At 51.5% G+C, this 14011-nt stretch overlaps 1 protein-coding gene across 1 annotated transcript; it reads right to left on the bottom strand.

Annotated features, from left to right (window-relative positions):
* Positions 1-7061: 7061 nt before the first annotated feature.
* Positions 7062-13231, bottom strand: LOC118018576 (neuropeptide FF receptor 1-like). Its single transcript, XM_035017191.1, has 3 exons — positions 12631-13231; positions 9067-9166; positions 7062-7938 (listed from the first exon to the last, which is right to left on the bottom strand). Exons 1-3 carry the CDS (start codon positions 13043-13045, stop codon positions 7062-7064), a joined length of 1392 nt encoding a protein of 463 aa, XP_034873082.1. The 5' UTR covers positions 13046-13231.
* Between the last annotated feature and the right edge of the window lie 780 nt (positions 13232-14011).

Here is a 14011-nt window from a genome sequence, read left to right on the forward strand (position 1 = left end):
GTCATTCACAGTAAAGATGCAAACGAGGGAAAGCTACTAATACGATGGAAAGCAGAAAGCAAACACTCAGCACTTTCATAATGAGTTTATTGTCCATAATTTATAGCATAGGGAACAGAATCATTTTACCAAGACGTGGACTCAAGGAGAATGAAGGGGTGATTTTGATCATTAGAGGTGGTTTCAGAGCCCCTCCAGACAGCACTGAGAGTGAACAAACTACGTTGTGTAAAATACTCTTCCTTGGGGGTGGTCAAATCATGGGAACATAGGTTTGCTCTGTCACTGGAACCGCTTGGCTTTGGCTGTTCTAACCTCCCCGCGGAGAGGAAGACAGAGCGGGGCGAGGAGTGATTACTCCTCAAACAGAGAGTGATTTAACACCACCACTGGCTATGTGACAGATAAACTAATTTGCCCAAATCACTAAGCTTGGGTTTTTCCACCCACATTAATTTGGATGCTTGCACATGACAACAGCCGCATTTGCTGGTGACAGGGATTCAAGGGCCTGGGCACTGCAGCTAGCTAGAGAACACAAACACCTCCAGGCAAGACACGGCAGCCAGATGGGCAACTTTTACCCCATCACGGACTGCAAGGCACAGGAGGCAAAAGGATAATGGCTTTCAGCCCCTGGAGCCTTGATGTGGCATTGGATCAAACTAAGTTTTCACCTTTTCATTACACTGCTGGTATGCCTTCCATCTCAAAGTTTGGGAAGCCACTAAACGGGATGGAAATGGGGTCTTCTGGCCAAAAGAGCAGTCTGGAGCCTGTGGCTGGCTGGTTTTATTTTTGGATCAAAGGGGACCTCCATCAAGCCTCTTTGTTTTATTCCGAACCTCAATATCCCAAATATAGGAAGGAGAATCCACAGCAGTTTGGGGGGGGGTGGGATTTGCATAACCTGTACTTTCTGGCCAGATGGATCAAGATGTGAGTCCCAGCTTCACCACCATCTAGTTAAGGGACCTTCAGTAACCTACTTGGGTTTTCCATCTGTAATATGGGAAGAGTAAGAAATACTTGCTTATTTCATTATGTCACCCATTCAACAGACATTTACTGAGTGTCTCCTATGTACCAGGCAATGTCCTAGATCTGAGTCTACGAAGGTGAGTGAAACAGACAGAGCTCCTGTCCTCATGGAGCTTGCGAGTCTCTTGGGAGAAATAAATCACAGGCGAAAGCATTGAGTACTGTGCCTGGCTTTTAACAGTTTTCACTTGACCAGAAATGTAATTCTTGAAATTCATTCGATATGTCTACCATTCGATATGTGTTAATTCCTTTTTCATTGATCCCTTTCCTGTCTCAGGGGCTTTGCAAATGATATTCCATCTGCCTTGTTCTTTCCTCAGCAATTCACATGGCTTTCTCTCTCGCTTTATTCACAGCTGTACACAAATGTCACCTCCTTAGAGAGGCCATTCCTAATCCCCTCTTCAAATCGCCCTCCCTCCTCTCACATGTTCTATCTACTTATCTTGCTTTAAACCTGTTCTTGATGGGTTTAAAAATCATCTATTAGTGGGGGCACCTGGGCGGCTCAGTTAAGCGTCCGACTCTTGATTTTGGCTCAGGTCATGATCTCAGGGTCGTGAGATCAAACCCTACATAGGGCTCCACATTGGGCTCCACACTGGGCGTGGAGCCTGCTTAAGTTTCTCTCCCTCTCTCCCTCTCCCCCTGACGCTCCCCCCCCAAAAAGATAATAATCTATTGGTGATAAGTTCCTCTTAGATTTAGAACAAATCTCTGAACTAAAGTTTCTACAATATAACCACATTTTTAAAAGACAGGCAGATTTGGAAACATTTATAATGAAAGATTTATGAATGACCAATAAGCCTACAAAAAGATGCCCAGCATCACTAGTCATCAGGGATGTTTTTCCAAGACTAGTACTACTAAGCATTGGCAAGAACAGCTGGAACACTCGTCCGCTGCTGATGGGGGTGCAAAATCGTGTAGCAACTTTGGACAATACTTTGGCAGTTTCTTACACGATTAAACTATACACTCACCATACAACCCAGCAAACCCACGCCAATAGAACTGAAAACATATATACCCTAAGGACTTTTATATGAATTCTTTTATAGCAGCATTATTCATAATTCATAAATTCATACTTGAATAACAGCCCAAATGTCTATCAACTGATGAACAGAGAAAAAAAATGTGCTACAGCTATACAAGGAAATACTACTCAGCAATAAAAAGAAACAAAGGACCGATACATGCTACAACATGGATGAATCTCAAGAACATCATGCTAAATGAAAGAAACCAGACTCCAAAGCTACACACTGAATGGTTCCATGTACATGACATTTTGAAATCGCATGGGTGGTTATCTGGGGCCAGGAGTGAGGGAGAGGGTTGACTGCAGTTAGGCACAAGGGAATTTGGGGATGGTGCTGGAAATATCTTGGGTGTGCTGGTGCTTACACAACTACACAAAGTTAGGTGTTCAGATAGGTGAACTTTGTTGTATGCGACTTATGCCTTTTTTTTTTTTTTTAGATTTTATTTATTTGACAGAGAGAGACACAGCGAGAGAGGGAACACAAGCAGGGGGAATGGGAGAGGGAGAAGCAGGCTTCCCGCTGAGCAGGGAGCCCGATGCGGGGCTCGATCCCAGGACTCTGGGATCATGACCTGAGCCAAAGGCAGATGCTTAACGACTGAGCCACCCAGGCGCCCTGCGACTTATGCCTTAATAAAGCTGTTACAAAATTTTAAAACATGGACAGCAAATGACTTTATGCTTATCTCTTGTGATGGGATTTGGGTGCTTTTTATTTGCTTCTTGTTGCGCGTCTAAATGTGAAATTTCTACAATGATTATGGAGTGTTTGTGTCGAGAGAGAAAAAAACAGCAATAAAATGCCATAAACATAAATAATTGGGTTATTCCACAAGGAACCTATTGTCGATTCAACATTGTTTGCTTGTAATGAAGCCCATTTGGGTTACCTCCTTCTCATCTATCTTTCCTCAATGGCACTTCTCAGGGGTGAGCTGAGGAAACGGATGCAAAAAGGTACAGAGCTTAATAGCAATGCTTTTTTGTCCACCCAGCTCTCGGTTTGGCTCTCACCTGGGTTTCTGGATGAATACACAGTACACTAATGATAGGGGGCTCTCGTCCTCCTTTGCCAGCTCAGCCCTCCATTCCAACCCAAATCAACTCATGCGTCTTCCAGGCCCCAAGAGAAGGTCCTCAGCATAGAGCCGGGCACATTGTGGTTCGTGGGGTCCAGGCCGGGCACCTGCCTCCAGCTCACGTTGGTCTGTTGAGTGCCGCATGGCCTTGGTGAAGTCAAGAGGCCATTCATCAGTGGAGACCCCTGCTTAGAATGACTGCTCGTGCTGCACATGGCAGGATGGGACACAGAGTCCCTCCAAGAGTCCTCCGAGGTGGGGGTGCTCAGTGTCAACAGGTCTCTGGCCCTTTTTACCCATCACACATCCAGTTCGTCTTCAGACTTTCCGCCTGTGAAAGGGCAGTCACCTTAGGAGACCCCACCAGCCCATAGGCGAAGGACGGCACATCAGGAGAAGTCTGCGTTGCTTACTGTGTGCCTTGGGATAGCTGGACAAGGCTCCTGACAGGGTCCAGGTGTTGCGACAGAGGATTCCAGTGAGGATAATAAAGCTATAGTTATAAAAATAACTTCATATCATCCCATGGAAGGATCATACAATTTTCTAGCCACTCTAGTGAAGAAGTAAAGCCCAGCGGAAGCTCAGAACAGTGGGGTCGGCACAGGGAAGTGAGAAGAATCACAGCTTTCCTTGACCTCGGCTTTGTCACCCATCAGTGCTGAGTTGGGAGAGATCCTGAGTTTCTAACCTGGGGTCTCTGTCCTTAGGGCCACACAGGCATTATTTTTAGGAACTACTTCCAATATCTTAAAACTCCACACATTATATTCACAATAATTAACATGAGGATGCAACCCAAATGTCCACCAATGGATGGATGGCTAAACCAAACGTGACATATAAATACAACATAATATTCACCCTTAAACAGAAGGAAAGTCTGGCATATTCTACAACACAGATAAACCGTGAACACGTTCTGCTCAGTGAAATAAGCCAGACACGAAAGGACAAATAATGTTTGATTCCACTTGTGTGAGGGACCTAGAGTAGTCAAGTTCATTGACACAGAAAGTAGAATGGTGGTTACCAGAAGCCTGGAGGAATGGGGAGTTAGTGTTCAATGGGTACACAGTTGCAGTGTGGGATGTTAAAAAAAATTCTGGAAAACTACAGTGGTGATAGTTACACACCAGTGTGAATGCATTTATGGCCACTGAACCATACACTTAGAAATGTTAACAATGGTGAGTTTTATGTTGTGTATATTTTAAAACATGCACAAAAAAAACCAAAACATTCTACATATACCCGCAAGGCCTCACCCCTTCATGAAAGCATAAAGTCACGCTTGTTACCATTCAGATCGAATCTCTGAATGGGCAGGCATAGCCTTTGATTGATTTTTAAAAAGAAAAATAACAGCAAAATAGATGAATTATGACCTAGTACAGCTTTTTTGGCAGGCCCAATCTTTCAAAGCATGGCACCTTTCGGGGGAAATAAAACAAAGGGGCCTTGGTGGAAAGGTTGGCTGGGGTGAGCACTCTGGTCTCCCCCCCACTATAAAGGCTGTGACTTTGTGGTTGGGAAGCCACGCTAAAGGAGAAACACACACCAGAGGAGAGACCAGACAGTGTCTCCGGACAGATCCAACCCAGCCAGAGGGACAAGCACTGGGGTTTGAGATGGCCCTTTCTCTGGCCAATTTTTAGAGCCTGGAGACAGTTCTTCACAAAAAGCAGCCGGAAACCCTCTGGCCTATGTGACACTTAACACAGAGCACCAGAAATGGGGCCCATAGGTGCACTAGCTAATGAGGGACAGGATGGCATACCCTCTCCGGAGACCCTCCTTCATCACCCCCAGATACCAGCACCGGGCTCTCGGGGGCCTGCTCAGTGCATGGGCAATGGATATTGTACACAGAACAGCTCAGTCTGGATATTACAAGAGTAGACACAAGAGACTCCCATTTCCCAGACTGACAGCTTGAAGGGATCCTAGCTCATGAGTGTTCTGGTTCACTGTCAGGCAGAAAACCTTTGTAGGAACTTCAGTTTGCTCCCCATTATGCCCAATCCACTTCCCTGAGGGGCAGGATGCAGTGTGGGAAGAAACCATCAGAAGACAAATTCTAATCCAAACCCTGCCCCTCTGTGGCCTGTGACCTTGGCCCCTTGCAGGCTCAGTTACTCGGTTTGTGGGACAGCAACAACCTCGTTCGCATGGATCTAATGAGACAGTGTCAGGGGACGTGTTCGGAGAACGTGCTGTACAACTGCTCGGGAAGTTTCGTCTGCTCCTACGTCCAGTACTTAAAGTGGAATAAAACAGGGTTAAGTCATTGTGTGTCCCTTACAGAAACCATCAAGCCTCAGAGCTGCGTTGTCTGGCCTGACCCCTGGAAATAGTCATTTGCTATGCACAAAACATTCTAGCAACATTATGTTTTCTATAGAGAGGAGGGGGGAAATGTCCAGTGAACTTCAGATTATCGGGGCCATGCAGGGATCACTGAGGCAATCCCGTTTCCTCCCACCTCACGGAGAGAAGCCTCATTTCTTCAAGGTGATGCAGGTGTACTGGGTGAGAGCTAGAGAAAACCAAGGGCCTCCTAGTCTCCACCCCTTTTCAGAGGACAGGAGCGATCTGTACCAGGGAGGGGTTTAGAGGTTGGCTTCCAGGAGGCCCCCAGGGCACCTGAGCTCTGATTGGCCTACCCCCCTTCCCAGGCCTGGGGGAACAGGGATGCGAGGCCTTGGGAAGGCTTTGTGCTCGCAAGCAGCTCCAGTGGGCTGATGTATTTCCAGAGGCGGAAAGTAGGTACTGTGCCTTCCCTTCCTCCTGTCCGGGAATAAATAAACGGACGCCTCCACGTGGCCTGACAGCCACCTGTCACCTTGTAAGTTCTCGCCTAGGCCTGGGTGATGGCAGTGGGCCCTATGAGGAGAGGAGGGAAGACACCACCCCTTCCTCTTTCCTCGGGGCTCGGATCCAAAGGGCAAGACCCAGAGCATCTGCAACGGACACTCCCTGTGCAGCTGCTTAGACGTGATGTCCCGTTGCAGGACTCTGGGAAGAAGAGAATGGTCCAGGGCGCCTGGGTGGCTCAGTTGGTTAAGCGACTGCCTTCGGCTCAGGTCATGATCCTGGAGTCCCGGGATCGAGTCCCGCATCGGGCTCCCTGCTCGGCGGGGAGTCTGCTTCTCCCTCTGACCCTCCCCCCCTCTCATGCTCTCTGTATCTCATTTTCTCTGTCTCAAATAAATAAATAAAATCTTTAAAAAAAAAAAAAAGAAGAGAATGGTCCAGAACCCCTCTCAGAACAAACCTACGGGGAGTTGGCAGGAGGGGCCCAGCGTGTTCTCCCAGGAGAGGGTGAAGCAAAAGGGACTCGGGTAATACAGAAGGGACTCCAGGACACCGGACACAAAGCATCACATGGACAGGACAGCTTTGCTCGTTGCTCCCTCCCAGCGGCGTCACTACGATTTACCCATTTCGCTGTGCCCCACCTTACAGGGTCCTTCTGGAGACAGCCGGAGCTGTCCATACAACCCTGGCATCAGGCTCCTGGGCGACGTCCAGCTGAGAGACCAGGCGAGCCACACCTCCTCTCGGTCCTCAGTTTCGCATCTGTAGAAGGGGGACAAAGAGGACCTACTCCCAAAGCGTTGTGAGGATTCAGCCAGACGGTGGGTGCGGAGTTGGCCACACGAGGAAGGGTTTGGTGGCAAGTGGGCCCCCCTCCAAGGGGGAAGGCAGTAGAGTAGAGACCTCCCGCGGAGCCACCGCCCTGTGTGTGGGGGGGGGGGGGAAGGCACGTGGCACCGCCTTCTCCCACCACACCTGGCTGCTACCCTGTCGCGGTGTCCCACGTCCCGTCGGGCCCCCCACCCCAGGGTCCCCCCGGGGTCAAGGGCCCGCCCTCCCCGTCCCAGTCAGCTACCCCACGCCGGTATGGTGAGGGGCAGGGGGCCGCAGCCAGCACCCTCCCCGGCCAAGCCGTGGTGGGCCACCCGGGCCCCGCGCAGCGGGAGGCGGCCGGGCCGGGGCGCCCCGCTGCCCTGGCCGGACTCGGAGGGCAGGCCCGAGTCGCTGGGCTGCCCCTGCACGGAGACCGGGGCGCGCAGGAGCCCGCCGGGCGGCTCGGAGGAGGCCTCCCTGGGCCCGGCCCACTGCGGCGGGCAGAGCGGCGCGCGGAAGGCGGCCTGGAAGCCGCGGCGGAAGTTCTCGTTGAAGTAGCCGTAGATGACGGGGTTGGCGCTGCTGTTGAAGAAGGCCAGCCAGTGCGCCAGGGGGAAGGCGTAGACGGTGACCAGCTGCAGCTGCGGCTCGCTGAGCTGGCCGTAGTCGGTGAGCAGCAGCAGCGCCCAGAGCGGCAGCCAGGACAGCGTGAAGACCAGCGCCACCATGACCAGCATGTGCACCACGCGGGCCCGCCGCCGGGCCCCCCGCCGGCCCTCCCGCGCCGCGTCCCCACCCGGCCGCGCGGGCCCCGACGCCTTGCACAGCTTGCGGGCGATGCGCGCGTACAGGAGCACGATGAGCGCCAGGGGCGCCAGGTAGACGTGCGAGAAGAGCACGGTGGTGTAGACCCTGCGCATGCCCTTCTCGGGCCAGGCCTCCCAGCACGAGTAGAGCGGGTAGGAGCGGTTGCGGGCGTCCACCATGAAGTGGTGCTCCTCGCGCGTGACGGTCAGCGTGACGGCCGAGGGGCACATGATGAGCAGGGCCAGGGCCCAGATGACCGCGATGGTGACCAGCGCCTCGCGCAGGGTCAGCTTCTCGCGGAGAGGGTGCACGATGCAGCGGAACCTGCGGCCGGGGGAGGAAAGACAAGCGGGCTGGGCACCGGCCCCGGGCGGTCCCTGTCCCCGGGGAGGAGAGCTACCCCTGGTGGGGGCTGGCGGGGTGTGGGCACCGGGGGCACCTTCCAAGAGTAGCGCAGGCAGTTTAGGGTCGTCCGCAAGCAAATTGGTTCTCACCTGCGAGGGAGTCAGTAGCCGGGGAACAAAGGCAAAACCAGGAGGGGGGACGTGGGGAGGAACGGGGGCAGCGTGGGAAACGTTCGTGTCTGGGCACTTCGGGGGGGCATAAACTGATTAGCTGGCAGCTAGCAAAGGGATCAGTCTGCACCTTCTGTCCTGGAGTAGGCTAATTAGGAAGGCGTATCAAAGAAAAGTTTTAGCTGTTTAGGGATTCTCCCGAAAACCCTGGGAGTTCAGGGGCGGACTCTACGTGATAGGCTGTCCCTATGTCGTCTTGGCTAGCATCCTTGCCTGCCCCCCATGCTCTGGGGGAGAATGCCCAGATGAGCCCTTAGTGCAAAAGCTTACTGAGGTGGGGGAGGGGAAGAGGACCTATCGCATGCATTTGGGTTAGTTTTACTGTGTGCAAAGCTTCCTTGGCCCCTGGCTCTATTCCATTTGCCAACTCATGCTTATCAGAGAATCTGATGGAATCTGAGGCGGAAAGAGACCTGAAGTAGCTTGAGGTAGGGTGGAGATGGAGGGCTAGTAAGGCTTGGGCTGCCAGAGAACAGCAAGGAGCCTGCAGGTGGGGGTTGGGAGGAGTGGGGAGGGGGGTGGGTAGTGAAGGAGCAGGGTCACACTCTGATCCCCCCCCCCCAAATTGGCTTTCCTTGCTCAGACTCATGGGTAGCAGGATGCCTACTGTTCAGGAAACAAGGACTGCCCTCAAGCTCCCACAGGACCCAGGAATCCCTAGTAAACCTTCACAGGAGCTGCCTCCAGGCCTTCTAGACGAAGGTCGAGGTATTCTCTGCAGGCGCCCCAAGTGCAGAGGGCAGCTAGCCCCCAGCCCTTCCCTTTATGGCTCCTGATTCAGCCTCAGCCTTCTGGTCAGTGCGACAGTGGTGACGGTAACTCTTCCTCGTGCCGAGCCCCTGTCGGCCAAGGAGAACCCAGCCAGGAGCCCTCTCACCTTTCCACGGCAATGGCCACCAGTGTGAACACGGAAGCCGACACGGACATGCCCTGCACCAAGCCACTCATCTTGCACGTGGCGTTGTCAAAGGGCCACCCTGCAATGACAGAGTCCACCATAGAATGAGTGCCTCATCCACGAAGAGCCGGAGACCTTGGGTCATTTAGGCCAGTCCCCTCTGTGGCTCGGATCTTTCCTCCATGTCCTGCTAGGTGGTCATCCTCTGCTTACACACTTCCAGAAATGACGAACTGACCAGTCTACACCACTGCGGTCAGTTCTCACCGTTAGAGAAACCGTCTTTATATTGACCAAGGATTTCTCTCCAGGACCTTTGTATCCAGCCAGATCTGCCCGGCTTTCTGCTCCCATAGCCCTGCCTCAAGGTCTAGGCCAACAGTTCTCAACCCTGGCCACTCACTAGAATCACCTGAGGGCTTTGAAAAGAGCCAGTGCCCTGAGCCATGCCAGATCAATTACAGTCAGCATCTCTGGGGGTGGGACCAGACATCAGTACTTTTCAGATCCACCCCGGGGGATCTGAGTGGCAGCCAGAGCTGAGAACCACTGGGACAGAGCGAGCCTGACTCCCAGGTCGAGGAGACACAAGCAGCCCCAGCCCCTCCCGTGTCTCTCTCTGATTCCCAGGCTTCTGCTCTGTCCAGAGGCCGGGGCCCCACTTGGCCTCAGGACTGGTAGCTGGATCCACATCTTGGTTCCTTGAGGCCATGCGTTGGTCACTGCCTGGTGTCTCTGCCCCTCTAGGTCTGGGGGTCCCATCTGTTCTCGTCTGTTGTACTTGGCTCAGGAGCCCTCTCCCAGGGCTGGGCCCCCTCTTCCCCAGCAGCCACCCCTAGCGACCTTTCTGCCTGCACGCTTACTGAGTGCCAGGCATTGTCTCGTTCCATCCTCCCAACAACCCTGATGTGATCTCCTGTTCACAGATGAGAAAGCTGAGGGGAGATGAGTTGGTTTCCAGTCTCTGTGCCCCTAAATCACAATGGGGGAGTGTGAGAGTTTGGTGTGGGTGCTGGGGAGTTTAAATATCATGGAAAGCCAACATCACCATGGCAACCAGCCTGATTCTGTTTTGGAAAACTGGGTATTTCCCTGATTCGGCAAGTCCTCTCCCAAGTTCATGTCCCAGAGACATTCCCCCATACTCCAGTTGTTTGTAGTGCTGGAGAGTGGGAGGCAGTGGTGTGCTGGTAAATCAGCTCTTAAAAAAAAAAAATTTAAATTAAAAAACTCCTCTGATTTATAGCATTTGCCAAATCCAGTATCTCCCCACATGGCAACGTTTCTACTCCCGCCATGACATCACTGACACAGGCAGGCTGGCTCGCACACACCGCTGTGCAGAGGCCACCTGGGTGTCCATCCCTGGGGGACCAGAGGGTAAAATGTGGTGGATGCACCCCGAGGAGCAGAGCGGCAGCCCTTAGCGGCCTCAGGTGAGATGTATGCAGGGCGACGTAAATAGAAGCCCAGTGACAAAGGTCAGGGTCCCAGGGTCCCGGGATCGAGCCCCGCATCAGGTTCCCTGCTTAGCAGGGAGCCTGCTTCTCCCTCTTCTACTCCCCCTGCTTGTGTTCCTGCTCCCGCTGTGTCTCTCTCTGTCAAATAAATAAGTAAAATCTTAAAAAAAAAAAAAAAAAAAAAAAGAATAGCCAGGAAAGCCAACAGATCCACAAGAATAGCCAGGAAAACCCCAACCCAGAAAAACAAGGGAGTGGTTGGGGGGGATGACATTGTTCTTTATCTTGATTGTGGTGGTAGCTCCATGACTGTGTGTGTCCCTCAACACCTGTGGAAGAGTACACTAAAAAAAGGAGGATTTTTGTGCATATTAAATTGTACCTGGACAAAAATATTTCAATGTAAAACATGCACACATTTGCGATGCACTTTTGGTAAGAAGGCATACAAGTGAAAAGATACAGGCTATGTTTAGTAGAATGTTCGCCTGTTGGGCGGGGAAGGGACTAGGTAGTGGGGTAGGGCCACAGAAGGGAAGGAATAAAAAATAAACGGGGGTCTTTGTAACACAGTGAAGTCACATAGCGCCAGGAGCAGCAGATGTAAATAATTCAACCCTCAGCATCTTCACTCCAAAAAAAAAAAAAAAAAAAGAAAAGGAAAGAAAAGAAAAGCTGAATGAAGGTTTGTTCTATTGCAGAAGATTCTGTTAAAAACAACCTAGATACCCATCAGAAAGAGACTGGCTAAATAAATTATAGTACATCCATATAATGGAATGCTAAGCAGTTGCAAAAAAGAATGAAAAATGCTTCTATTTATTAATATGGAATAACTGCATGTAAATTAATTTTAACGAATCCTACTTACGATATACACTCTATATTTTGAAGCCGAAAAAGAAAGTGAAGATGCAGAACTGACTGCTTGGAAAGTCAGCATGTCCTTAATTCGCTTGTTCTTGCATAAAAATACTTTCGGAAAGAGACACAAGAAATTGGCAATATTGATTTCCTCCCAGGAGAGAAGCTGGGAGGCCAGAGGACAGGGATGGAAGGGACATTTTTCACTGGAAACCTTTTGGTAGTTTTTGACGATTGCCATGTGAATGTGTTCTTCCAACCATTTTTTTTAATTTAGGCACGTGGAAAGGGCTGGCAGACACCACCTTAACCAACTAGTGACTTCGCCATGTCATTGTTAACCGGTGAATGTGTATGAGCGTGCGGCTAGGTGTGTGCACTTTTGCGCATGTGTGTGTGTGTGCACACGTATGTGTGGGTCTAGGTGTGCTGGGAAGGAGAAGGATGAGCAGTTTATGTTCAGCAGCACTGGCGGAACCTGAGATCCAGCTGTGAGCGAAGGTCCCACCAGACAGAGCCAGGGCAGCCGAGGGAAAGCTGACTGTCCTGGCTCTACTTCCTGGGTCCTGAAACTTATAGAAACACCCTTCCACCATTTGTGGGATGAACAGGCAGGAATGTGGAGGTCAGGTGGTCTCGTTCTGCTTGAATCCCTTCTACCAAGTCACTGCTAAATGGCCAGGCAGTCCCTACGTAGACACTCCCGGTGACAGGGAGCTCACTACCTGTAGGGCAGAACTCTCTTTGGTTGGAGAACAACTCAAATAAGTGGATTATTAGGTCCACGTTCAGAGGAAACCTGTGGGTTCTAGCTCTGCCCAGGGCAGCTACCCAGAAAAGTAAGACTGAATGGTGTAGTGGTTAGAAATCTGGGTGTGAAGACATGGGACTTGACACTTAGCTGTGTAACTACAGACCTGTCCCTCATCACTCTGAGCATCGGTTTCCCCAACCCCCCAAATCAGGATAATAATAACAACGCATAATTCATTGGATCGTTGTGAGGATTGGATAAGTTAATGCAGGCAGAGTAAGTCATACAATGCCTAGATGAAGAGAATAATTAATTCATTGTTTCTATTATTTCTAGCCTAATCCCTCAGCCACAAGACTGTCTGGAGAGTCTGAGACAATGGCATCTTGGCCAAGAGACCAGGCCAGCAATGATTTCGGGAAGGTGGGGGAGGGGACTCCCACTGCCTCCATTGCCTCCACTCACCAGTGATGAGGTTGTCCACGAGCGTAGTGGGCATGCAGAAGATGCCCACCAGCAGGTCGCTGACGGCCAGGTTGAGGATGAACATGTTGGTGACAGTGCGCATGTGACGGTTCTTGAGCACAGTGAAGCAGACCAGGGCATTGCCCACCATGCAGAGGAGGAATATGAGCGCGTAGGCCACAACGAACATGGCTGCCACTGGGGAGGAGTGCTGGTAGTAGGAGGAGAAGGTGAGGTTTACAGCTGGGGTGGCCTTGGCAGGAGTCCCATTCAGGCTTGGGGGCCAGCTGCTGTTGGAAGGCTGGGAGGGCTCCCCTAGAAGCAAAGGAGGATACAGGTCAGGATCCCAGGCAAAGAAGAGATGGCTGACTTCTTGCCACCGGTGAGACCCTTTTGTCCTCCAAATCCTGGCCATGACCTAGCACCCCGATCAGGTGCTCAACTCCAGTGGCAACTGCATGCACTTCCAACCCACAGCACGCAAACCTTGATCTCACACCTTCATCTCGCCTCGTCCAGAACTCATTTCCCAATGTTGGCTCTTCTCCATTCGCATATGGCCCACCCCCCTGCCCCATCTGGGCTCCATCCTTCTGAGCCCTGCTGTCTGCCCCAGAGGCTGCCCTCTAAGGACTCTGTCGGCCGGGTTCCCTTGCCCTCTGTTTTCTGACCAGGTTCAGCCAATGGAAAGCACTGAAGGAGATTGAAGGACTGGAGAAGACAGATGTCAGGGTATTCATCTCCCGACTCCCTCCCTGCCTGGCCCAGTTCTGCCTGTGGGGCTGTCTTTACGGATACAGCTCCTGTTAGGTGACCCTATTCCACGACTCTAGCTCTTTGGGGGCCAGAGTGACACTGTGTTCTCTCTTTGCCCCAACAGCTTCCTGTGATTGCCAGTCCCATGGCTTATCCATCCCTTGCTGGTTCTCACCCTCCCCTCTCCCCTGTAAAGTCCCTCTATTAAACTCTTCAGATAAATGCTTTCTTTCTTTTTTTTTTTTTTTAAAGATTTTATTTATTTATTTGAGAGAGAGAGAGCACATGAGAGGGGGGAGGGTCAGAGGCAGAAGCAGGCTCCCTGCCGAGCAGGGAGCCCGATGCGGGACTTGATCCAGGGACTCCAGGATCTGACCTGAGCCGAAGGCAGTCGCTTAACCAACTGAGCCACCCAGGCGCCCCAGATAAATGCTTTCTGAGTGCACCATCTGTTTTCTCCTGAAATAGTCTCCTGACCATTATACCCTCCAGATGCTTGTTTTCCCTCCTCATCTCCTCCACAGAACTTTAGCTGGAAAAGGCAAGAAGGCAATAGAGGAAGGGACAATGGAAGAGGACTCTGAACCAGGGTAAGGAGTAAAGGCATACATTAAACTTACCAGAA

This window comes from Mirounga leonina, unplaced genomic scaffold (genome assembly GCF_011800145.1).
Source record: "Mirounga leonina isolate KUSES-001 unplaced genomic scaffold, KU_Mleo_1.0 Mir_107, whole genome shotgun sequence".
In the NCBI taxonomy this organism is placed as follows: Eukaryota; Metazoa; Chordata; class Mammalia; order Carnivora; family Phocidae; genus Mirounga; species Mirounga leonina.

Coding starts and splice junctions, on each gene's coding strand:
- LOC118018576 (XM_035017191.1), bottom strand. CDS start 13,045: ATGGCCAGGATTTGGAGGACAAAAGGGTCTCACCGGTGGCAAGAAGTC. Junction 9,167..12,630: donor CGTGGACAACCTCATCACTG/GTGAGTGGAGGC, acceptor CTGTCATTGCAG/GGTGGCCCTTTGACAACGCC. Junction 7,939..9,066: donor GTGGCCATTGCCGTGGAAAG/GTGAGAGGGCTC, acceptor CCCCGGCCGCAG/GTTCCGCTGCATCGTGCACC.